This window comes from Spermophilus citellus (assembly GCF_964194105.1).
Source record: "Spermophilus citellus genome assembly, chromosome: 12".
Classification (NCBI taxonomy): domain Eukaryota; kingdom Metazoa; phylum Chordata; class Mammalia; order Rodentia; family Sciuridae; genus Spermophilus; species Spermophilus citellus.
The window spans coordinates 107,562,128-107,587,967 of record NC_138198.1 but is presented as its reverse complement, the minus strand read 5'-3'; the positions used below and the strand labels follow the sequence as shown (position 1 = coordinate 107,587,967).

Genomic DNA, 25,840 nt, shown 5'->3' with positions numbered 1-25,840 from the left:
TCTTGTTTATCTTAGGACATTAAATTAGAGTTTTAAAACTATAAGGATCTGCCCCATAAAGTCACAGGCAACCATTTTCCTTCTCCTCAGTTTTAGTTCATAGATTAGGGATGTGGATTTTGTTTTTTTAATATTAATCAGGAAAAAAATCCCTAGGTGTTGCATATTGATAGAATAACAGAATGACAAGGAAATTTGAGCCAGTCAACACTATTTATTGATCGCCTAATTTGTTCCAGGCACCAAGGGAAACACAAACAGACATAGTTCTGCTCTTGAGAGAATTACAGAGCTGGTGGGAAAGAAAAACATCAGTCAAATACTCACAGAAGCAAAATGAAGCTATGTGCAATGAGCACCAGGAAGGTCAAGTGCAGGTGCTGTGGGAGTAATATGCTACCTGGTAAAGGAACTGACAAGCTTTCTGTGAGACTGTGACAGCAGAGTGGTGATCTGAAGACCCAGTGAAAGTCACCATAGGAAGAAGGGAAAGAGCATTCCAGGCTGAGGAAGCAGGCCATGCAAAGCTTTGTGACAACAGCAAGCCCTGACAAAAGACTGACAGAAGGCCCATGTGGCTGGGGCTGCAAACATGGGAAGCACTGTGGAGTAAGTTGGAAAGGTGGGTAAGGCAAGACCATTAACAAATTTCAAGCAGGGAAAGTGAGGTGGCTCAAATCTGCATTTTGAAAAAAAAAAAAAAAAACAAAATCACAAAATCCCTCTGGCTGCAGGATGAATGGATTGGAATGTTACAAACACTTGAGAGGAACTGTCAACTGCCTAGAGCGCCCATACGGAGAAAGGAATGATTATTGATGATTATTGAGAGCAGCATCTTACATATGTTTTAATGTAATTTTTACAGTAAATGAATATATACAAATAATTCAAACTATCCAATAGTACTAGTACTGTGAGCCTTATAAAAGACAGCAGTCCAAGCAGGGCATGGTGGCGCACACCTGTAATCCCAGCGGCTCGGGAGACTGATAGGAGAATTGTGAGTTTGAAGCCAGCCTCAGCAATAGCAAGGCCCTAAGCAACTCAGTGAGACCCTGTCTCTAAATAAAATACAAAATAGGGCTGGGGATATAGTTCAGTGGTCAAGTACCTCTGAGTTCAATCCCCAGTATCCTCCCTTCCCCCTGCCCCAAACAGCAGTCCAGCCCTCCTCAAGTCCCTTTCTCCCTCATTTTTATTTATTATTTTGGTACCAGGGATGGAACCCAGGGGTGCTTACCAATGAATCACATCTCCAGCACTTTTTATATTTTGAGACAAAGTCTTGCTAAGTTGCTTAGAGCCTAAGTTGCTGAGGCTGACCTTGAACTTGGCAATCCTCTTGCCTCAGTCTCCTGAGCTGCAAAGAATATAGGCATGTGTCACTGTGCATGGCCTCTCCTTCCTTTAAAAAGCCCTTTTTCTTAGGGGTTGGGGATTTTTGCCTGCAAGCCCCTAAGTTCAGTCCGGGGGGGGGGGGAAGCCCCCCTCCACTCTTAACCATTTATCTGATAAACTGGTATTCTCTTCCCTTCCTCTTGCTTTTTTAAAATTTTTTATTTTTTGAGGGGGGAGGGGGTAGTGCTGGGAATCAAAACCCAGGGTCTTATGCATCCTAAGCTACATTTCCAGCCCTCCCCTTGATTTTTAGAACATAATACGCTTAAAGTGCTATTTTTTTTTCAGACACTATTTACTTCCTATTAGAAAAGAAAAGAGTTTCACTCTATTATCCAACTCCCATCCCCAAATCTACTCTTGGTTATTTATTTATTTAGTTAGTTAGTTAGTTGTTGATGGTTCTTTATTTTGTTCATTTTTATATGCAGTGCTGAGAATCGAACCTAGTGCCTCACGTATGTGAGGCAAGCGCTCTACTGTTGAGCCACTACCCCAGCCCCCCAAATCTATTCTTACCTTATCAATAAAGCCATGATCAGCTCTTCCTTTTTAGTATGTCCACGTTAATAAAAACATTCACTCGTTCATTACCTGAAAAATCCATCAATCAGTAAAGATAGACCTAGTATATTTCACTAAAAATTCATACCTTTGTGAGGACAAAAGTACCATCATTGTACATTTTTCATCAATATACCTGAAGCAATAAAAGGATTTTCATCCTTTCAGTAGAGTAAAAACTAGCAAAACCTTAAGTTGGCTTAAGACTATTTAAGGAAATCACAATTGAATTATATGTGCCTAGTTAAAAGACATAACAAAGTTATTTGTGCTCTGAGGGCAAAAGTAATCTTTGTAGGACTGATGTCTTGGGAAGGAAGTATCAGAGAAGTTATGAGTCAACGATAATCCATGTAATCTATCAATGGAGCAAGGAAAACAGGCCTCAGCTATATGTCTCTAGGAATGCGAATGACCATGAAAACAAGCAAGTGATTTCTATTTAGGGCCTAAAAACCTAAGCCAGATGTTTTGAACCTCACAGAAATCAATTCCAAGGAAGGAAATACTCAGAAATACAAAGGTTTATGGACAAGAATATTCACAAGTAGTATTATTTATAATCATGGAAAACAATCTTTATGTACCAAAACAGAAAAATTGTTAAATGATACTAGATCTGTAGAATCCAATTATATGAAATCACCAAATTCATGCTTTCAGAGAATACTTAATGCTATGGGAAAATGCTCATGAAAAAAAAATTAAGGAAGGTCAGCCAAATGTAAAAATATGCATGTATATATAATATATACACATATGCAAATACATGTATAAGTATATATAAAATATCTATACACACCCCAACTTAAGTTCATAGGAAAAAGAACTTTTTTCTCCTGGCTGGTCCACCATCCTTTTACTTCAGAATCACCTGGGGGGCTTATTAAAAATGAAAATTCCCTATTGACTTAGGAAGCAGAACCTAAGGATCTCTGTCTACCTATAGACCCAACTCACACCTCAGTTTGAGACCCCTGGACCCAAAACACTAGCTCTCTCTGAGCAGTGGAATTATGAATAATTGCCTTCTTTTCTTGAATCTTAATAAATAATTCTTTACTGAGCAAACATCACTTTTATGATTCAAAGTTTATTCAAAGCACATTAATGAGGCATGAGTATTAGCAACAGTTGATTTAGGTTCCATTTGGACAAGTCTAAACAACTTCTGAGAACTAGAAAGTGCATTTTTTTTAACCTAAAATAAGTAGGGTATCTATGAATTCCTGGCAACTGAAAGTCAATGTAGGACAAAGAAAGCACTATACCAAGTGTAGATATGGAAATCATTACCTCCATAAATTGAGCTGGTAAAACATAAAACTATAATCATTTTAGAAGTAATAAGGAATAGTATTTCTCAATATCCCAAGATGTTCCTTGGCAAAAAGAGGGTTCAGTGATCAAATAAGCTTGGAGGAACATGGCACATTATTACCACTCCTCCCTCCTAGTAATATATCACCAGGAGTAAATTACAGGTTCTGAGAAGTCGAACATACACTTCATTCTTAATTCTAGCTCCAAAAATTCTTAGAATTCTCCTAGCATTAAAAACAAACTCAAGGCCAAAAGAGGGTCTAGAAAGAATTCTCACCATGGACTGATACTGCCCCAACATCTCAATTCCTTTCCTTGGTGTTGGAGGGCTCAGCCCACATACATTTATAAAGCCTGAGTCTAAGAGCATGGCTCAAGCTAGCTACCAAATAAAGCCCAGAAGCAGCAAAACTAAGCACCAGGCTACTAGATATTTACTTTTGTTTATTATCCACCCTTACACTATGAGGTCAGGGCTAGAAATGTGTCTCCTTTTGTCTACTCATTTTATGTACACCCAACACAATAAATCTTAGCACTTGTTTGGTACTCAGTGAAGCGGGCACACCTATCAGGTGGTTTAAGTTCCTGAAAAGTACAGTAATGAGATGAGCTTGGCACATAAGTACGTTCTATATTGTGCACTCTCATGACATCAAGGCTTTATTCATTCAGAAAACATTTCTGAGTGCTCACTGTAGGTAGGCATTTCTAAAAATATAGAGGTGACCAGGACATAGTCTCTACCCGTAAGGGTTTCGTGCAGTGGAGATACTAGTCCTAGGCTTTCCCTATGTACAGGTTTGGGATCATAGTAGATATCTAATTAATGCTTGTTTAGAAACAAAGATACACTATGCTGATCAAATTTGGGCACTTTGGATTCTAATCAGAATCCAACCATTCGAGAGATGCCTGAAAACTGAAGCAGAGTTTTTTGTTTGTTTTTTTTTTTTTTTTTGGTACTTGGGATTGAACTTGGCCCTTGTGCATGTGAGGCAAGCACTCTCCCAAATGAGCTATATCCCCAGTTCCAAGCAGAGCTTTCTTGATCATCACTAGTATGCCGTCTCCATAACCATCCAGGAGTCAAAATTTTTGACCAGAGAAACCCCAGAACCCAAAGAATTTTGAGAGAACACACTCTGACAATGTTTCTAAATTTGTGTAGTGTAAAGCTCTTTAGGTTCTTGTGATGTTAATACACAGCATTGAGAAAGGAGTTCATAAAAAGCTGACAGCCCTCTACTGCAGGCCTCTTCAATGCCTTTACCCAATGGGCTCCTTATCTGCACTGTCTCATGTAATCGTCACAACAATCCTGTCAAGCAAGTCTCTCCATCCCCATTTTGGAGATAAACAAGCTCCAGAAGTTAAGAGAGAATAAGTAATCTGCTCTAGACCACACAGAGGTGCTACACAAAGTACAAAATGGGACTCTAAAATCAGGTCTTTCTTGCACCCAACCTGGTTTGTGATCATTCCAAAGAATACTGTTTTTAATAGATTGATGGGCACAAGCCCAGTCCCAGAGGGGACAGAGAGCATAAAACATTCCCCAACCTGATTTAATTAGGGAGCCCTTTTGAATGAATCAGCATTCTATATTAATTTTCCACAGAACATAAGATCATAAGGAAAGGCTATTCTACAAGGAACATTTATTAAGTTTGTGCTCAAAGAATTATTCTCTCCTTATTCTGTATGTTAAGAATTTTCATTATAATGTGCCTTGGTGTGGATCTCTTGTGATTTTATACATTTGGTGTCTTGTAAGCCTCTTAAGTTTGATTTTCCAATTCATTCTTCATGTTTGGAAAATTTTATGATATTATTTCATTGAATAGATTGTTCATTCCTTTGGTTTGGAACTCTATGCCTTCCTCTATCCTGATAACTCTTAAATATGGTATTTTTATGGTATCCTATATTTCTATTATTAATGGGGACATGTAAATTAAATATCAGTAATAAATACCACTTTTTACCTCCAGATTCATAAGCTTCACTTGATGACTCATTTCTTTCAAAAAATATTAGATAGAGCATTCCAATTCTGACATATTCAATCTTCAGGATCTGTTGTTGGATCAACTTACCTAGTAATTCAACTCAATTATGTCACTAATTTTGGTAAAGCATATTCACATTGGAAGTATAAATTTTAACTTTGCTGTATAACTCAACAGGCCTGCAATATGTATTTGGGGATGAGGTTATTCTTTATTCTACAGGACTAACCCAAACTTTACAGGGCATCTAGCATTCCTGACCCCTGCAGATTAAAACCAGTAATATTATCACTAACACCCCTTTGTCATTGTGAGAAGAAAACATTCCCACAATTTCCAAATTCCTTGGACAGTACTCAGATGAGAATTGTGGGCTAAGAGCAAACCAAAAATTTCAGCAAAACACTAACATATCACTTAGCCCAGCCCTGAATTCAATAATCCAGTAAAACCACTGCATGCTATTGTTACTATTACATATACAAAGTCTTGTGACTCGCTCTTTTTCTTCTGTTAATAACATGAACAGATTCAACACAAACTGACAAAATACCATTTCTAGCCAAGAGGCCGATTCCAGTGTACTTTGCCAATTACTGCAATAAAGCTGGGCAGAAGCTAAGCCCAGGACTGCATGGCTTACATCTGTGGCAGTAGTCAGAAAATGAGAAGAATACCTGCAAAATCTATCTTTTTGTCAAATATGCACTTTAAGAAGGATGCTGGGTGGTTTTTTTTCTTCTTCTAAAAATGAGTTATTATCAAAAAGCTTGCTCCCTCTCACTAATGAGTTAGATCAATAATGCAGCTCCATCCTTTTTAGGATTATCAGGGCCAAAATAATTTCAGACCAAAAACAAAAACAAAAGAAAAAAAAATCTGGACTGTAGGTTCAGTAACATTTACAGACATGTCAATAAGAACACTTGTTTCATTTCTTGATTGGAATGCCAATCACCATAAAATCTTCTGCTAGAGTCACTTCTTGGAGATCTAACACTGATTCTGCTTGCTTTTTCAGTTCCGCAATGCCATCTGTTTCTCCTTCTCTGGCCAAGGCAACTGGTTTGTACCTCTGACTGAAATGAGTAAGAACCAGCCTCTTTGCTTGGCACATTTTTGCAAACGTTGCTGCCATCTGAGGTGTGCTATGGCCATGCTCCTTTGCTTTGTCCATCTGGGTGTCATCCAGGGTTGCCTCATGGATCAACAGGTCTGCTTCAAAGCATAGTTTCACTCCTCCATCTCCTACAACCCCAGAACAATCACCCAATATGCATATTTTTCTTCCAACAATAGGCTTTTTTAAGACATCCTGGGGAGAAATTGTAACCCCATTTTCCAGAACAACAGAGATTCCATTTTTCAGCTTCCCATAGGCAGGACCTGGCGGAACACCTAATGATGAAGGCAGACAATGTTACATCATGGATATGGAATTTATGACTGTTTAAAAGAGTCTATTTTAATAGCATAGCAAATAGAAGATGGAAAAGGCATCAAATTCTTTTCATAATTATTATAAATGTTTTACTACTGTGGAAACTCGAATATTTATACATTTTAAAAGTTCAGTGTTGACTCCTAATACAATGTCTTTATATTTAAAACATTTCTCATGCACATGTACCAGATGACTTTTAAACTCCTAAGTCCCTCTAAGATTTTGTTATAGTCAAGATAAAAGTTTTGATTCTCTGCTGTGCATAGGAATTACAGCTTTTAAGGATATTAAATAAATTAAATATATTATATATTAAATATAATAAGGTCATCTTTGGGTAAAATTAGAAAAGTCATCTAAATAATGACATAATCAATGCTAGTCAAGACAGGTACCTACAAACTAACATAATAAAAATGTGTTAGAACTGTTGGATCACAAGATCAATGAGCATTTGGACAACTGTACACAATCAATCTTCTTCATAAGTTGATGAAGTCCTATGTTTACCAACTTGGAATTAAATCTCACATCAGTCTAGAATAACATCTGATCATCATTCTGGAAAACTGCTTACAAACAAGTGTAATGATAGTGATAACCAATTCCAACACTGATCATGTTTAAAATTTCCAAATATAACAGTATTTCCATAGGCTTTTAGATAATAAAAATACCTTTGACCTAAGTTACTTTTCCTCATTATCTAGCATCTTGTTTAGAGTGGAGAAGAGACTGCATATGTAAAGAGACAAACAAAAAATATCATCATGCTTTTTATAGGCATAGTCACACCATGTTAAGGAAGGTAGAGATGGAGGCAGAATGGACTGGGCCTCTGCTCCCTAAGAGGTACTAAGGATCCCCTCATGCATGATGGCTAGTGTGGAGGAAGTGTGAAGCCTTCCATGGCCCTAAGACCATCTTGGTGTACTTCCTCCCCACTGTGATGAACCCTGGTATGTAAAACTGGTTGAGGTTAATGTGCTAAACACCAAATTAATCAAGATTGAATGAGTAGACAAAGTAGATTGAGCAGGAAACCATGGAAGTACTTGGTTGCAGTTTAAGTTGTAAGGTTAAGAACCAAGGAAAAAAATTCTCAGATCAAAGATGTCACTGAAAACATACTTCAAAAGGAAGCCATGAGGGTTAGGGAATAGCTTAGTGCTACAGTGTACAGCATTTACCTACCATATGGGAGGCCCTCAGTGCTAAAAAAAAGAAAGAAAAGAAAAAAGCAAAACTGAAGACAAGAGACCTAAAACCATCACCATTATCACCACCTAAACCATCTTACCAACCAAGACAGTACAAGACAGATTAAGAGTGTGGATCCAGCCAGGTATGGTAGCAGATCCCTATAATCCCAGTAACTCAGGAGGCTAAGGCAGGGGGACCGCAAGTTAAAGGCCAGCCTTGGCAACTTAGAAAGACTCCATCTCAAAATAAAAAATAAAAGGGACTGGAAATGTAGCTCAGTGGTAAAGCAACTCTGGGTTCATTCCTCAGTATCAAAATAAAACAAAACAAAAAAAAAGGAGTATGGATCCAGGAAGTTAAAGAGAGAAGGATTCAAATATACTACATATATGACTTTTATTCTGACTAAAATCTTATGGCCCCAAGGATTTTCCTTAATAAATAAACTTTGGGCAAAGGAAGTGAGTACAGAAAATGTAAGTTTCAGGCCTGAAACACAGGAAAGGAAGTTACTATGATACTTCTAATGGCTTCAGTAAAAAACAGTTCAATTGATAAAAAAAGAAAAAACACGGGCTGGGGTTGTGGCTCAGTAATAGAATGCTTGCCTAGCACATGTGAGGCACTGGGTTCGATCCCCAGCACCACATAAGAAAACTAAATAAACAAAATAAAGGATTGTGTCCAGGGCTGGGGATATGGCTCAAGCGGTAGCGCGCTCGCCTGGCATGCGTGCGGCCCAGGTTCGATCCTCAGCACCACATACAAAGATGTTGTGTCCGCCAATAACTAAAAAATAAATATGAAAAAAAAAGGGATTGTGTCCATCTACAGCTAAAGAAAGAAGGAAAGAAAAAACAAAGCAAAACAAACCACTTACCAAGGTCTTTCAGCTTCTGTGCATTGAGTTTACCTGGGCGTTTCTTTTCTACAACTGAAAACCCAAAGGAAGGAATTCTGTGAAAGAGGCGAAATGCTTTTACAACAAACTGTTCATCATCAACCAGAAGGTATGAGTTTTCTTCTGAATCTAATAGGATAGTTCTTCCTTGTCCCTCTTTGGGAGAGGGGGGGCTCTCTGTTGCTTTATCAACATGTGAAGATTCTTTTAGTACTTCTGTAGGACACTGATCTTCTGTGGGCACCAGCTCATGGACCACGTAAGGGAACACCAACTCTGTGTGAGAGAGCTCCATGGTTCGCCAGATAAAGTCTCGAAGTCCTACAGGGCCATAGATTTCAATTGGCTGTTTGGTGACCACAGAGCCACTCTGCAGGCTGATTGTGCAGAGGAGGCCGGGAAGGCCAAAGAAATGGTCTCCATGAAGATGCGTGATGAAAATCTTGGTAATTCTCCCTTTTGATTAAGACAAAGAAATATATTTGGAAATTTTTAGAAGTAAAACCTCAGATAAAAACTATTCGAAACAAACCAAACGACTTACATAAAAGCAGGAAGTTGAATTTACAAGTTCTATTTACCATCATAAACTTATTCCTTTACATTATGCAACGTGATTCCAGAAGTAAGACAGTCTTTATTTCACTGGATGGTTTTAAATAAGATGAACTTTTTTTTCCACAAAACATTTTCAAATTACATAAGTTTTACAGTATTTTCCTATATATGTTCTCTCATTTAAAAACAAGAAAGAAAGAAAGAAATGAAATATAAATGTGTACCAAAATAATTCACTTAACTAGATGGGACTAAGTGTTGAAAGCATTTGGCAGTCACATTGCCCCCTACTGCCCCCTTTGGGAACAGGGAATGTGTATTCCAACAAAACAAAATGTTCCACCAACTACTCTGAATGATTGGACCAGTGCCCGAACCCAAAACTGCCTTTTAAGGACTCTACTCTGGACAGGGATTAGCCAACCAAGTCAGGGCCTGCCTATGCGGGTGAGCTTGTAGGAAAAGGAGAAAAAGGATGCAGGTGGGGGGTACAGGAGGGGAAGAAAAGGAGGAAGAGAGTAACTGAGTGAGAAACAGGGGAAGAAGGTGGGCAACTATAGATGCCACAATGTAGACTGGAGAGAGGTCCTCTGGACCTATATCTTGGACCTATCTCTTGCTTTTAGTCTGAACTAATACAATAGCTTTTTCAGTGCACTATTGGCTAGGTTATAACTTTATTTAGCCAATAGTAAACTGAATTTACTGCTGGTATGTGGCAGGATGCCACATCACCATTTTCTGAGGTGCACCACAGGCATTTGAAAGTAATAATCACAACTAGCACATTTCCAGTATAACAGGCTTTTGGGCCTACTTCAAGACCCACCTATTTTAAACATTTGATACCATAAAAGTACAGGATCTCTTTATTGATACCATAAAAGAACAGGAACTGTTTATTGCAATGTGATTTGTGCTACGTCAGCAAATGGTCTCCAGTTTCTCCATTCTAGAGTTTTCCTAGAACGACTCCGCCCAATCCAGGCTGCAGTGGCAGAGAACAATGGATTGGGCAGAAGTTGATTTTGGACCCTGAGAACCCCCTGGAGGCACTCTCTAACTAGAAATCTCAAAATGCTCCTTTCTCTTTTTAGTCCTTGTTGTCACTGTTTATGACTTTGAGAATCCTTTCATTTCAACTACCTGTCTAGGCTGCCAAGCCACCTCCAAGTGGGACCCGAAGATTACACAGACATAAGGATGGCAGCAGCTAAGCCCAGATCACACGCTGGCCTCAAAACTGTTAACATCAGACTTTCTGGGTCCTCTCCTGATCTACTCTAAAACAAAGCCAGAGTGGAACACCAAAACAGCCTGTGAACCCAAAGCAAGCAAGACAAATTAAGTAAGTGGAAAATTGCTTCCCACGGTTATCACAATTTCAGGGAAGATAAACATTTCATTTTTCAAGAAACTTGATTTTAGAGGAAGAAGTAACAGTAACCACAATTATCAGAGGTATGAGGAAGCTATCAAATGAAGAACACATGCATTCCCTTTCATTTGAGAACAAGGAAGTGATGGAGAAATACTGCCAAAAACAGTAGTGGAATACAAAACATCCCCAGAAAATAATGATAATAAACACTCTCTGAAATAATTATTCTTACAGCAATTAAAGTCATTAATTTTCACAGGAAAAGTTCTGCAACAGATTGTATGTATCTATTGCTCAGCTAAAAAAAAAAACAGGTTATGCAAAGTACAGTGTGATTCCATTTATGCAAAACGACACATACATACATACAAATATACCCATACTGTTACAATATCTGTATGTATAGAAAATTTACCTATGGGAAGAGGACTTGGGTTTCTCTTCTTTACACTGTTTTGTTTAAACTTCTACAATAAGCATATTTATACATTTATTATTGTTTTATTATTATCATTTTATTTATTTACTTTTTGGTGCTGGGGATTGAACCCAGGGCCTCACACATGCTAAACACGTATTCCACCTCTGAGCTATATCCACAACTCCTTTTAAATTTTTATGATCATGTTAAAAGCATGTTTTTGTAATCCTTTTTTCCCCCAGTACTGAGGAATGAAATTAGGAGTGTTCTACTGCTTAGCTACATTCCCAGCTCTTTTTATTTTTTCTTTGGAGACCCAGTCTTGCTAAGTTTCTAAGACTGGCTTCAAACTTGCGATACTCTTGCCTCAGCTTCTCGAGTTGCTGAAATTACAGGTATGTACCTGTGTGCCCAGTTGTAATACTTTTGAATAATCATTTTATGATCATTTTATTTTATTCTGTTGGGTTTTTTTGGTGGTGCTAGGGATTGAACAAAGGGCTTCCTGCATGCTAAGCATGTGCTCTACCACATTTAGTACTTGAAAAATACTTCCATTATTCTACTTATTATAATTACAAGGTTGATGACTATCTGCGTCTCCATTTCTGCCACTCCACTTCTGTCACTAAGAGATCCTGGGACACTAGAAGTATCTTTCCTTTTGTCATCAAGTTACCACACCCTGTGATGAGTTGTGGGAATTACTGCACTATTTATCAAGACCTAAAAAATAAGATGTAGGTTGCTCAATGTCTTATCCATTCACAAAATCAACAGATATTTATTGGGCATCTACTAGGTACATAAGTGATCAGTGAACTTAGTTTATTATATAGGAAGATAAAGAACAAAGAAAAAAACTATCTCAATAACTTAATTTCAGATACTGATGATGATGCTAAGAAGTTAATAAAAAGAGGAAGAAATAATAGAATGGGGTAAGAGAGGGAATACTTAACCCAGAAGGTCCAGAAAGCCTCTGAGAGCATCTTCCTCCTCTGAACACCTACTGCCCTTTGTATTTTCTCATGGCAACTATCCCCTCATGGAACTGAATATGTCCACTGTTCCTTGCCAGGGCAGTGTCCATCTAATATGTCTCAGGTAGCTCTCCCATCTTGCACCCCCCAAGTCTATAAAATTCTTGCTCTTGACATTTATAGACTAAATGAAAAGCAAATAAACAAGTACATGGAGTGGTAATGGCAGGGTGCCTGGGGGCCTCCCAAGTCTGGCCAGAGCTCTAGCAGGAAGTAGGATCACAACTGGTAGGGCTGTTTCTGAACAACAGGCCCAATGAGAACTAAGATAATGACAGAGAACAAAAAATAATCTTGATGAAATACTGACTGCACACTAACCTGCCTTCAGTTGGCTTTTCATAAGCTGTGTCTGTGTCCCCTCTCCACAGTCAAAGAGCCAGCATTCGCCTTCACACCGAAAGACCACAGCAGAAGCACCCCGAGTAGGGGATGGATATGCTGCACCAGTCCCAAGAAACGTCACATCCATAGACATCTTCCACCCTGCAACAGAAAGTTCACCTGATTATTTCAAATTACTGTTCCGTGTGATTTACTATTATTTATTTATTTTGGGCGCTGGGGATTGAACCCAGGGCCTTGCAATCGGTAAAGCTGCTCTCTAAGCTACATGCTCAAATCCTATTTGTTTTTTGATTATGAGCCCTCCCTACCCTGAGTGGTGCTGGGGATCGAACTCAGAGCCTCATACATGTTTGGTAAGCACTCTACCACTAAGCTACATCCCAAGCCCTGGTTATAACTCCTAATTGAACTAAAACAAGTCAACAAACCTTATATTGACTGTTTACATATACAAAATTAAACCTAGCTAAAGTAAATCAATTCAAAACTGTAACTAAGAGGCTGGAAGTGTAGCCTACTAGTAGAGTGCTTGCCTAGCATGTATGAGGCCCTGGGTTCAATCCCTAGCACGAAAAACAATCAAACACCACAGCTGAATTTCAACTACATAGCATTTCCAAAGAAAAACTATGGCACAGTAAAAAGATCAGTGCTTGCCAAAGCAATGGAATAAGGAGGGAAGGATCAATAAATACAGCACATGGGATTTTTTTAGGACAACAAAGCTATTCTGAATGCTGCAGTAAGAACAGACATGTCATTATACATTGGTCACTTGTACACAGAATGTACCACACAGAATAAAGCCAACTTTAGTTAATCATAGTGTGACAATATTGATTTATCAAAGGTAACAAACATGTCATAGTAATGCAAGATATTAATACAAGAGAAACTGAGGGGTGAGTAGCGAGAGGGCCTATAGGAATTCTGTAATTTCCATTCATTTTTTTAAAGTTCTAATAAACACTAAACAATAATAATCTAGTTGAGGTTCTGGGTAAGAGGTGGTATTTAATATACTCACAAGCAGTGCTTCTGGTGCCCATGGTGATCAGCCCTTCCTCTGAACTATTATGAACAGTAATGTTCTATATTACTCTATAGTAATGTTGATATTTCATTGTAATGCTGAGCAAATGTCTCACTTCCCTAAGTGATTGGTTATGGGGTTCTGATCTTTTAAGTGATCAATAACCTGTGAATATTTAGATTTCTACCAACTCCTGGCACTATTGCTTTCACTATTTATGGGCATAACTGCCATCTCTGATATATTTCTATTATGGAAGATGTGTGTCAAATAGAATAAATATTGACACTTATACATAACCAAATACAGATTATCCACATTAATCCACATTGTTGGGTGGAGAGGAAAACAAATAATTTTAAGAAAAACTACTACAGTAAGAAAATATGACCAAAAGTATTGATAGCTTTTCTTGCTCCTAGGAATAACCAGACAAAATCAGAAACAGGGGAGGGGGAAAATCCCAGTCATAAGGGCATAAAAAAACCCAAACCTTATAAATCACCAGAAATAGTTAGCAGGACCAGGACCTAAATGATTCAAATAAATGGAGAAACACACTATGTGCCTTGATAGGAAGACCTGATATTACATAAATGTTCATTTTTTTCAAAATTAATGTGGATGTCTTTAGTGTAATTTCTATCAGATTTCCAAGAGATTGTCTTAGAACAAAAACAATCCAAAGATCACTTGGAAAAGAATAAATGTCTGAGGATGGGAAACAAAATTGCAAAAAGTAGTGAGGAGTGACTTGCCTTTTCAGATAATGACATTTATTATGTTAAACAGATATAATAAGAGTAATACTGGCATAAAAACACAGGTAAAAGGAAATGGAAATCCAGAAATTAATATGTACAGGAATCAATATGTAACAAAGGCATAAAAGGGTGGTTTACTTATTGAATGGCAACAACAAAATTGGCTGTTCTTGCAGAAAAAAGCAAAGTCCCTGTTTTACATTGTATGTAAAATTCCATTCCACATGGGTTAGCAATTCAAACCTTTAAAAATGCAATATATATTTTTTTAAATTAGGAAAGGGCTGAGGGTATAGCTCAATGGTAGAGCACTTGCCTAGCATGTGTATAAGGCCCTGGGTTTGATCCCCAGCACTTGGGGGAGAAAAAAAACCAGAACAAAACAAGAGAATATATATATATATATATAACTTTGGGGATGGGAAAGCCCTTTATTATCACAAGAAGCCAAAAAATTTAAGGAAAGTTATTTTCATTGTATTTTTTAAAATATTTTTTTAGATGTAGATGGACACAATATCTTTATTTTATCTATATATTTTTATGTAGTGCTGAGGATCTAACCCAGGGCCTTACATGTGCTAGGCAAGTGCTCTACCACTGAGCCACAACCCCAGCTCTTTCATTGCTTTTTATATCATTTTATAACTTTATATATACGAAAAGACTCAAAAAGTCAAAGGAAAAATAATGGCTGGAAAATTGGTTTGCATATCTTATGACAAGGGATTAATGTCCCTTTAAAGAATTTATACAAATGGATTTTTTTTAAAAAATACTGACACAAAAGAAAAAACGGTAAAGGACATATTCCAAAAGAAATTCAAATGGCCAATAAGCATGAAAAATGCTCAGTCTCTAGGTAGGTAGTAGGAATGCAAATTAAAGAAATAAAGAGACACCATTTTCCACATAGAAGCTGGCAGATATCAAGGAAGCAATGCTGGCCTTGATATCCATTATCCAGGATGAAGTGAGATGGACAAATGGGTGCTCTCAGAAGCTACTGACAGTAGAGGTGTAAATTGCAATTAAGACTTGGGAGAACAATGGGAGAATACATATTATCAATAATAATGTTGCTGTTGATAACAAACCTGGTTATCTCATTTCTACCCTACAAAAATAAAGGATCTACATACAAAAAAATGTTTATTTACTGTGGTGCTTTTAGGTGGCTAAAATAGGAAGGCAATCTAAATATATGCCATTATGGAAATGGTTTTATTAATATTCCTAGTAATATATGATTAACTATTTATAATAAAACCTCAGGTCTGTAACTATCATCCTAGAAGGGTAAGAATGATAAAAGTTAAAGTTATGGTATAATCTCATTTTTGTAATATATTCTCCAAACCCTTATATTTATGTAAGACAGAAAGTCTGGTGTGGAAGGATACACATATACTGGTTATCTCCAGGATGATTAGAAAGCTGGGGCAGAGAAAGGAGATATTAATTTTCAAATCTTTGGATTGTTTTCAGTTACAACTGACAGTATTTTATTTTTATTTTGTATTTAATTGTGATTCTATTTTTAAAATGTGTAACACAGCCAAACATACTTTTCTAAGTAGACAGCATCTCGTTTTCCTTTCATTTTAGGAAACAGTCAGCTCTCTACTCCCTTTACCCTTTACACACAAGGCAGCACATTTTATCCTGGACCAAAGCCTTGAGGTTTTTGCTAGTGGCTGTCTGTATGTTCCACGTCTTCACCTCCAAGATTAAGCCTCAATCTAACAGTTAAGCAGCTTCCCTACTGAACTGCAGATTGTAAAAGGTGAGAATAAACACAAAGTTAAAACTTTTTACAGTTAATAAAATGCAGAAGGAATAACAGAATATAGTCACTTTGCAATCCCTAACAAACAATGCACCTAGATCAGTGGTATGTAAAACTGAGAGCATATCAGAATCACCTGGAGAGCTTTTAAAACATATTAATGATTAGGCTCCATCTTAGAACAATTTAACAGTAAATTCTGTGAGACATATGTTTTGATATTTTTAAAAAGGGGCAGGGATAGTCTTCCCCTGTAATTCTAACAGAATCAGATTTATTAAAACTTAGAAATAAGGACAAAGGAGAACTATAATTAATTGATCATGCTGACCTAAACTCATTAGTTAATCTTTAATTTAAAAAAACATTTTATTAAGAAAAATTATCCCAGCAATTTGGAAGACTGAGGCAGGAGAATCACAAGCTCAAGGCCAACCTCAACAACTTAGCAATACCCTCAGCAACTTAGCAAGACCCTGTCTTAAAATAAAAAAAATAAAATAAAATGGATGTAGCTCAGTGGTAAAGTGCCCCTGGATTCAATCCCCAGAACTAAAAATGAGAAAAGAAAAATGCAAACACATATGGAAATATATCAGCATAATGAATGCACTGCCACATTTCCATCACTGAGCCTCAGCGATTATCAACTCATGGACAATCTTGATTCATCTATTCCTCCACCCTACCCCCACTGCTCCAAGAACACTTGATAATTGGTATGAGGTACTTTCATTTGGCTGTCTTTCTGACATCAACATCCGATCCATCATTTCATTAGGAGTTGCCAAAAGGTGTTATTATTCTCTTATTCATTCTACAGTTATTAGCTGGTATCCTTCTATAAATCCCTGGTCAATTAACTAGTTATCCTGCAGTGTAATTTGTACACAAACGGTCTACAAAGAATAAGATATTATCTAACCCCTGATGATGCAATATGAAATATTGTCAGCAGCCTTCATGAGGTTTTCTTGCCAAAAAATAGCATCAAAACCTGAAAAAGCCTGTAGGTCTAAATACCAGTTTATTAAAGGAAACCACAAGATGGGAAAAGCAACATGCAGGCTTTTTTTTTATAGGACAAATGACTTGGTCTTTTTCAACAAGTGAAAAACAAGGAAAAAAATAAAAAAGATTAAATGAGATCTTAGAGACATCAACCAAATGTAAAGTGTGTAGTTTGTCTGGATCCTAATTTGGACAGACTGGTAAGGGGAGAGACAGGGAAGAGACAATTGGGGAAATGTCAACACTGGATAGATGATAATATGAAATGCTAATATGACTGATAATAGCTTTATGTTTAAAAACAGAGTTACTGTGTTTCATTATTTAACCGATGGGATGATACATTTCAGATTTGCTTTAAATAATACAGTGGAGGTAAGAGATGAAACAAGATTGATCATGAGTTAGGAGTTGAATATATTATTCTATTTTCATGTATGTTTGGAAGTTTCCATAACAAAAAGTTTAAAAACAAACCAAATAATCAAAACCCTCCCACTAGGTCAGAAAGCAATTAGAAATTCATGTAATCAATGATGCATGTTCTGCGACATGCGCCATTCCAGGTACCAGGTATTAAAAGCGGCCAAACCAGATTAGGTCCCCGTCTTCTTGGACAAAACAAAAACAAAAACAAAAAACAGATGTGGCCTTGTCAAGACTGTGATCCACCTTCGACGAAGTGTACATTCTGGTGGTGACCACAGTTGTCACTCTGGGCCCGCGTTTCCCGGTCCCGGCTGCAGATCAAAATCCCTGGAGACGATGGGGCTCACTCGGACTGGGAAGGCTTCCCAAATGATTCTACTGGCTGCCCAATGGAGAACCAGCGCTCCCTAGTTTCCAGACAGTCACTGTCACCCCTGCAATCACCGAGTGGTGTAGGTAGGGCAGATACTGCCGTCCTCCATCTTAAAGCTGGAGAACGGTGGCTCTGAGGGAGAGTGAGTAGCCAAGCAGAGGCCAGGCCTCCGGCCACCAGCGAGCCCAGGCTCCCCTACCAGACCGCGTCAGTTTCGCAAAAGGCGGGCCGGGCGGAGGTAGCAGCGCCAGGCAGCCGAGGCTCCGGCGGGGATAGTGACGAAGCGCGTCCTCGCTACCGGGGCCCGGCTCCTCCGCATCAGGCTGGGCCAGGCCGAGCCGAGCCGAGCCCGCGAGTCCCGAGGAAGCGCGCCCGCCCTGCTCCATTGCACCCTACCACACTCACCCTCTCCCCGAGGCCCGCGCAAGAGCCGAGGGAGGTGCAGGCCCGTTCCGAGGCCCAGCAGTCCGCTGGGCAGCGACGCGTGCGGGCGGAAGTGCGCCGCCGACAGGGTCCCACGCGGCCGCTCTAGGGCGCGCGGGAGGTCCGCACTCGATGGCGCCCACCCGGGGCCAAGCTCCTAGAGCTTCCTAGCTCCTGGCGGGGTCGCCGGGCAAATGCCAGCAGGTGCCCGCCTTCTGTCTAGGTCGCTATAAAATGGTGGCCGTGACGCATGAAGGCCAAAACGACTGCAATCAAAAATGAAAATGTTTATTCTGGTTTTTGCTTTCTTTTGTTTCCCGTGTCATGTTTTTCAGACAAGAATATGCTTCCTGATGTTTTGCCCAAGCATGTGTTTGTGTAATTTTGTCTTTGGTTGGGACAAATCTTTCAACACTAAACCTGAAAGTTTAAGCTTGTAATACCTCAAGAAAACTCAGGGACCTTTGAACCAGAGTTCATTATCGGAATGATCATGTACCTTTATTCCAACTTTAAACCTTAGCATTTGCTTAGAATCTGAAGCTGGTTGTGTGTAGTTGTCCCACACCTTGCAGACATTTCTCTTCGTCATGCGGGAGTAAAAAGCCAGAGTCCAGCAATGTATAGAATGGTTGCATAGTGATTACAAACCACAGAGAAAAAAAAGTAATAGGAGTGGGGTTTTTAAAAATTGTAGAGCTTTTGGAAACTACCAGAAGAGAGACATCAAGAACCCCCATTTCCCCATCCCCACTTCATTCAGAAACCAGCTCCCCTGTAATCTCAGTGGCTGGGGAGGCTGAGACAAGAGGATGGATTTCAAAGCCAATTTCAGCAACTCAGTGAGATCCTGTCTCTAAATAACATACAAAAGAGGGGAGGGGGACCTGGGATGTGGCTCTGTGGTTGAGTGCCCCTGGATTCTATCTTCCATACCAACAAACAAAACATTGATCAGTCTACTTTTTGGACTTTTGGAAGATTTATTTATTCATGTATTAATGAAGTTCCAAATCTGTGGTTTGTATTAATTTTGGTGCTGAGGGAATTTTTAAAATGCCTTGGCAAGCAATAACAATATGAGGAACAAATAAAAAAGCAAAGGAGTGGTTAAATTTATATGAAAGTGGCATGTGGGTGGGAAACCCAAAGACTAGGGAGGCTGAGGCAGGAAGATAGTAAATTAGAGGCCACCTGCAGCAATTTAGTGAGACCCTGTCTCAAAATAAAAAATACAAAGGGCTGGGGATGTAGCCAAGGTTAAATCACTGTATAGGAAATAAAGAAAGAAGGAAGGGAGGGAGGGACGGAATATGGGAATGGGCTTGGGTGTAACTCAGTGGTAGAATACTTGCCCAGTATGTGAGAGGTTCTGGATTCAGCCCTCATCACTAGCATGTAGGAACACACACGCGAAAACAAAAGACAAGGAAAAGGGAGATCACTAGCCAAGAAATAATGGGTGAAAGACTTCCCAGTTTATTGAAAAGCAATACTTTCTACATTCTTCAGGAGCTCACAAATTCCAAACAGGATAAACACAAAGAGACCCTCAGATATATCACAGTAAAAAGACAAAGAGAAAACCTTGAAAGCAGCAAGTGGAAAACCACTCACTACTTAGAAGAGAACCAGAAGATCAACATACTGACTTCTCATCAATGGGAACCAGGAGGCAGGTGGGATGACACATTCCAAGTGCCCAAAGGAAAAAAAATCTGTCAATGATTAGCCTATATTAAGCAAAGCTACCTTTCAAAAATGAAGGCAAAATACTCTCGCAGCCAAGTTAAAACTGAGGAAATCTACTGCTAGCAGACCTGCTTTATAAGAAATACTAAATAAAGCTCTTCAGCCTAAAAGTGAGCAACCCCAGATGGTAATTAAAACCCACAATAAAAGAAACAAACAAACAAAAAAAACAATAAATGTGCATTCCTTGCAGCAAGGAAGTTCCAGATAACACACAGCTTTGGCTGATGCAATGCAGTATCAGTATACAAAGGTCTTTCTCATTCCTTTTTATAGCTATCTAGTACTTTCTGTGCGGTTGTACACCATAGTTTAATCAGTCCTTTGAGTTGTTCCAGTTTTTTTTTTTTTTTGTCAAAGTGAGGTGACAAATGGCCTTGTGCATAAATTATGTTTTACAAGTATATCTTTGGCATTGATTCTGGACAAGTAGGATTGATGGCTGAAGGTAAACACACACACACACACACACACACACACACACACACACTCAATTCTGCTAGCCATTACTAAAATTTTGATTTTTTTTTTTTTTGGTAGTGGAGATTGAACCAAGTGACAATTTATCACTGAGCTACATCCCCAAACCCCTTTTTATTTTATTTTTTTGAGACAGAGTCTTGCTAAGTTGCTTGGGGCCTCCCTAAGTTACTGAGGCTGGCCTCAAATTTGCAATCTTCCTGCCTCAGCCTCCTGAGTTATAGCCATGCACTATAATTTGGCTTTGACTTTTATTATCAACTTATGAGAGCACTTTTTCCCTCAATGCTTTATCACCAGTCATGTGGTCAAACTTTTGGATTTTGACAATCTCTTAGTGTAGTATAAATTTGCAATTATTTTTGATAAATGAACTATGTTGAGAATCTTTTCTTAAGTTTTATAGGGCTTTGTATTAGGATTCTCTAGAGGAACAGAATCAATAGGAAGTATGATTATGAAAAGGGGATTTATTAGATTGGCTTATACAACCAGCACCTGGATAATCCACAATGGCCTCCTGTAGGCTGAAGAGCTGGAAGAGCCAGTAGCTGTGCAGTCCAAGAGGCTGAAGCTCCAGAATAAGAGGGATCAACGGTTCTGTGAACTGCTGTGCTTATATTTTGGTCAATTTTCTGTTACATTGTGGGCTTGTTCTTCTCAATTTTTAGGTGCTTTTGTTATGTCAGATGTAGGACCCCAATAGACCTCCAGGAGCCGAATGCAATGCAATCACACAAGAGTCTTTATTGCAAGCTCGAGCCTGGACTCACAACCGTTCCAATGCAGTGGTCCCAGGGAGTGAGTCCAGGTCCTTTGTTCAGTGAGATTTTATAGGTTTTGGGGGGATACTCTATGCGTCACAACATCACACAGCAAATCATTCCATACCGCGGGAAAGTCAAACAACAACTCTTAACATCGATTAGCACATTCAATGGCAGGAACAAGTTGGGTAGGGGTGATTGGCTAGTACAAGAGGGGGGGTTCCTTTGAACTGATTGGTTTAGGCCACGAGGGGTGTACGTGCTGAACTACATGGTTTCCCAACATGTTATCAACCACCATAAACTACTGGGAGGTCATCTGGCATCCCAGGTATTTTCCCTGTCTAATGCTGATTGGAGGTTGCTAGAGGGGTTGCTATGGGTCCTCACCTGGCCTAACTGAGTCAGGGACACCTGGAGCCTCAGACCTCTCCTGTTATTTACAAACAACTCAGCTGAGTGGGTATGTGCTCTGTGGGTTTTTCCAAGGACAAGGGTCACGCCCCCTTCCTTGGACAGGCTTTGCTCTGAGGTAGAGTCTGGTTTCTCAAAAATGGAGTCACATTAGTTTCTCACTTTCTACATGTCAGGGATAAAAACTCTTTGCAAATATGTTTCCCAGTTTTTCATTTGTCTTTGTTCATTGCTTAACAACATGAATTTTTGAGTCAAAGAGAGCAGGAATCTTGATTTTATCCCTCTGTTTTGGGTTGATCAGGTAGCCATTGAACTTTTTGAGTTTCTGGGGGGGGTTTTATATATTTTTTTTAGTTATACATGGACACAATATCTTTATTTTGTTTGTTTATTTATTTTTTTATTTATTTTTATGTGGTACTAAGGATGGAACTCAGTGCCTCACATGTGCGAGGCAAGCACTCTACCACTGAGCCACAACCCCAGCACCCCCCCACCCCCAGCTTCTGTTTTTTTTTTTTTTTTTTTTATAAAATCAGGAAAATAGGGCTGGGGCTTCCTAGCACTTGCCTAGCACTTGCGAGGCCCTGGGTTTGATCCTCAGCACCACATAAAAATAAAGAAATAAAATAAAAGGTATTGTGTCCAACTACAACTAAGAAATAAATATTTTTTTTTAAATTAGGAAAATAGTGCTTTTCTTCTTTCAAACTTTTATTACAAGGACTAAATGCTGCCTTTTGAAAATTCTTTATTATTATTCAAGTGTGACTCATTCCTAAGTGATACCCACACATCTAATACCACAGAAAGAGCTGCCTTTTCTTTTCTCTCATTCTCTTCCTAGAGATGATCTACATATGATATATAGTGGTCTTCTACATATTGCCTCTTCCACAGGAGTAACAGACTTGGAATTAAGGGGGAAGGACAGTGACAATGATTATAAATTAGTAGAAGGTAGTGGGCAAGTTCAGAGTCAACAAAGTGCTAACATAACTACATTTTCCTCTTTTAAGTTATATTCAGAAAGCATTTGTTGACTGTCTGATTATGTGAAACCAGTGCTTTCTATATCTATGTAGAGAAAGAGTCCTGTACGTGGTGAGAAAGACATTTTGAGACTACAAAATAAGACTTGACCTCCACTTCTCAATTTGCTTAGTGTTGTTAGATGGGGATATGTATATTCACACACACACACACACACACACAGAAGTAGCTGACATCTTTGGATGTCAGGTACAATTATTGGTTACTAAGCTAGAAATTAATTTTTGTTGATTTAAGCAGACTGAAAGAAGATTAGTTAGCTCACAGAATTACCAGAAAACAAGGGCTGTGGGAATCACAGTCAAGGTCTTAGCCCAGGACCTTTCTTGGGCATTGCCACTATTCTTGTTTGCCATGAGGCTGGGAGAAGGAGGATCTTTCCCACACTTGCTCAAGGATCCATAGTGGAAGACAGTACACCCCATCCCCTACAACACTGTTCATCATAGGAAACACCCCCAAATAATACCACTTAAAGGGGAAGAACTGGGGAATGAAGTTGACCAAATGATGCTATGTGCATGAATGTACATATCACCATGTGTTCCAATTTTATACGTAATTGTAATGTGCAAATTAAAAAAAAACCAAAAAAATAAATTGGGGAGACCAGTAGAGTAGAGGAAGAACTGGAACTATGTTGCATGTATTTATGAATACGTCAAAATGAATCCCACTATTATGTATAACTATAATGCACTAATTAAAAAAAAAAAACAAACAAACAGACATAGCCAGGCACAGTGGCACATGTAATCCCAGACACTCAGCAAACTGAAGCAGGAGGATCACAAGTTCAAGGCCAGTCTCAGCAACTTTGCAAGGCCCAAAGCAACTTCATGGGACCCTGTCTCAAAAAATAGAAAATGTGGCTCAATGGTAAATCACTGTTGGGTTCAATCTCCAGTACTACCCCCAACACCAAAATAAACTCCAACACTTTGCTAATTATCATATTGATTATAAAAAATGGACTTTATTGGTGACTCTAGTGACTTGTTAATTATCATGATGAATATTAGAAATGGGATGTCACTGATAAATGCAAGATATTCAATATGGGCAGATTGGCTGGATTAATTCAGATTCCCTCCATACTTGGACAAACATATACCTATAATCTATACTCTTAGGATGTCACCTGAGACAGTATTCCCTATCTTTCCTGGGTGGAGCCATTTCTGATTTTATACCAGCTAAAGGGCACAAATTCCTGGTCTCTGGAATGTTTTTCCTGAGTGGACCTTTCCTAGAAGGTGTGGTCAGTGGCCCTAAAAAGGACAGAGAGCTAGAAAGTCATCACACTGGAATGAATTGTATCTCCCCAAAATGTTTATGTTTAAGCCCTAAGCATCAGTGTGACTGGAGATAGGGCCTTTACAGAAGTAATTAAGATTATTAAGTCAGGGTACAAGCACAGGGCTCATACCCAGGATTAATATCCTCATATGGAGAGGAAGAAAGACCAGAGTATGCTTGCTCTTGTGTACCTCTCCTCATTCTCTCTCTTTCTCCGCATGCACACATCAAGAAAATGTCATGAGCACATAGTGAGCACATGGTAGTGCTCTTATCCAAGGCGTCACTTTCTGTAGTTTCACTTACCCACAGCCAAATGCGATCTGGAAATATGAAATAGAAAATTCTAGAAATAAGCTATTCAATAAGTTTTAAACTGCAAGCCATTGTGAGTAGCACGATGAAATCAGACGCTGTCTCACTCCATCCCACCTGAGATGTGAATCATCTCTTTGTTCAATGTGTCTGTGCTGAATTTGCTACCTACCTGTTAGTCACTCAGTTATCAGATTAACTATCATGATACCTCAGTGCTTGTGGTCAAGTTACCCTTATTTTGCTTAGTGATGGCCCCAAAGCACAAGAGAGTGATATGAAGGAAGCACCAGAGCATAGACCATGAAAGGACAGAATAGTTCTGGTATCTGCCGCAGTCTTGGCTGGGCACAGAATCACGAGCCAATCAAGCAGGAACAAAACTTTATTTTGAAAAAGCCGCTAACACTCTCAGCGCCAGCAAGTCAAAAACCGGTCCTCCCACGAGGGTGTCCGACCGGAACCGCGCGCCGACCGGAACCCCCGGGGTCCCCCCGGACCTCCCCCGGAATTTCCTCCTACTATCCTTCCCCAACCAATGGGAACTCTCCAAGAGTCTGGTAACATGAGTCCGTAACATGAGTCCGGTAGCAGGCCAAGGTGAACAGCGGGAGTCCAATTTGCATATGAATGTAAATCTTAACATAATCATCTCAGTGGCTAGCTGGCGTCACTTTACAACCAAAGGTGCCATACATTGTATATTTGCTTGTGGCTCCTAGCATCTGCCCCCTTCTGTTTAATTAAGCAACAAGCAATGTGGCTAGGGACCGTGCCTGGTAGGTTGTCCAATTTAACATATGGTTCTTACCCGTCATGGGAGAACTGACCTTTAGGCGTCAGCTTCCTGTCTTAGGTTGAATCCACTGTAATCAGAGCAACCCGTCGCTGACTACCGGTCCAGCATTCAGCCATGCTCGTGGATAGGCCTATGCACCAGTGGGGGGGTGAGGTTCTTGCCTCACCTCTGTTGGCCCCCAAATTTTGCCTTGGTGCCAGTGGGGGGGTGAGGTTCTTTGCCTCACCTCTGTTGGCCCCCAAATTTTAGACCATCACTAGTAGAAGGGAGGAGGATACAGAAATGCCACGACACCAAGCCAATTGATGGCTCCTTGGAAAAATTGCGTCACTGGTGACACCATCAGCAAAGATATGCCAGTATTACCACAATAAACATGGGGTGAGCTGGCAAGGAAATTGCATCACTGGTGACACCATCAGCAAAGATATGCCAGCAGTACCACAATTCGGTGCACCAGCTGATATTTTACAATGTATGCAACTGATATATAGTCCAGGCAAGTTCTGCAAGCAGTTCAAATTGGAGGAGTCTATC

At 39.3% G+C, this 25,840-nt stretch overlaps 1 protein-coding gene across 2 annotated transcripts; it reads right to left on the bottom strand.

Annotated features, from left to right (window-relative positions):
* Positions 1 to 211: 211 nt before the first annotated feature.
* ELAC1 (elaC ribonuclease Z 1) lies at positions 212 to 18,617 on the bottom strand. Of its 2 annotated transcripts, none has more exons than XM_081262593.1 (4): positions 18,404 to 18,617; positions 12,573 to 12,737; positions 8,828 to 9,304; positions 212 to 6,698 (listed from the first exon to the last, which is right to left on the bottom strand). In XM_081262593.1, exons 2-4 carry the CDS (start codon positions 12,727 to 12,729, stop codon positions 6,232 to 6,234), a joined length of 1,101 nt encoding a protein of 366 aa, XP_081118719.1. In that variant the 5' UTR covers positions 12,730 to 12,737; positions 18,404 to 18,617; the 3' UTR covers positions 212 to 6,231. The 2 variants fall into 2 exon arrangements, with proteins under 2 accessions (XP_081118719.1, XP_081118720.1); XM_081262594.1 differs by lacking the exon at positions 18,404 to 18,617 and adding an exon at positions 17,869 to 18,397.
* Between the last annotated feature and the right edge of the window lie 7,223 nt (positions 18,618 to 25,840).

Bases quoted from the DNA above. Each gene is read 5' to 3' on its own strand.
- ELAC1 (XM_081262593.1), bottom strand. From the start codon at position 12,729: ATGTCTATGGATGTGACGTTTCTTGGGACTGGTGCAGCATATCCATCC. The intron at 9,305-12,572 runs GTTAGTGTGCAG...CTTAATCAAAAG, and splicing joins GAAAAGCCAACTGAAGGCAG to GGAGAATTACCAAGATTTTC. The intron at 6,699-8,827 runs GTAAGTGGTTTG...CTTCATCATTAG, and splicing joins ACAGAAGCTGAAAGACCTTG to GTGTTCCGCCAGGTCCTGCC.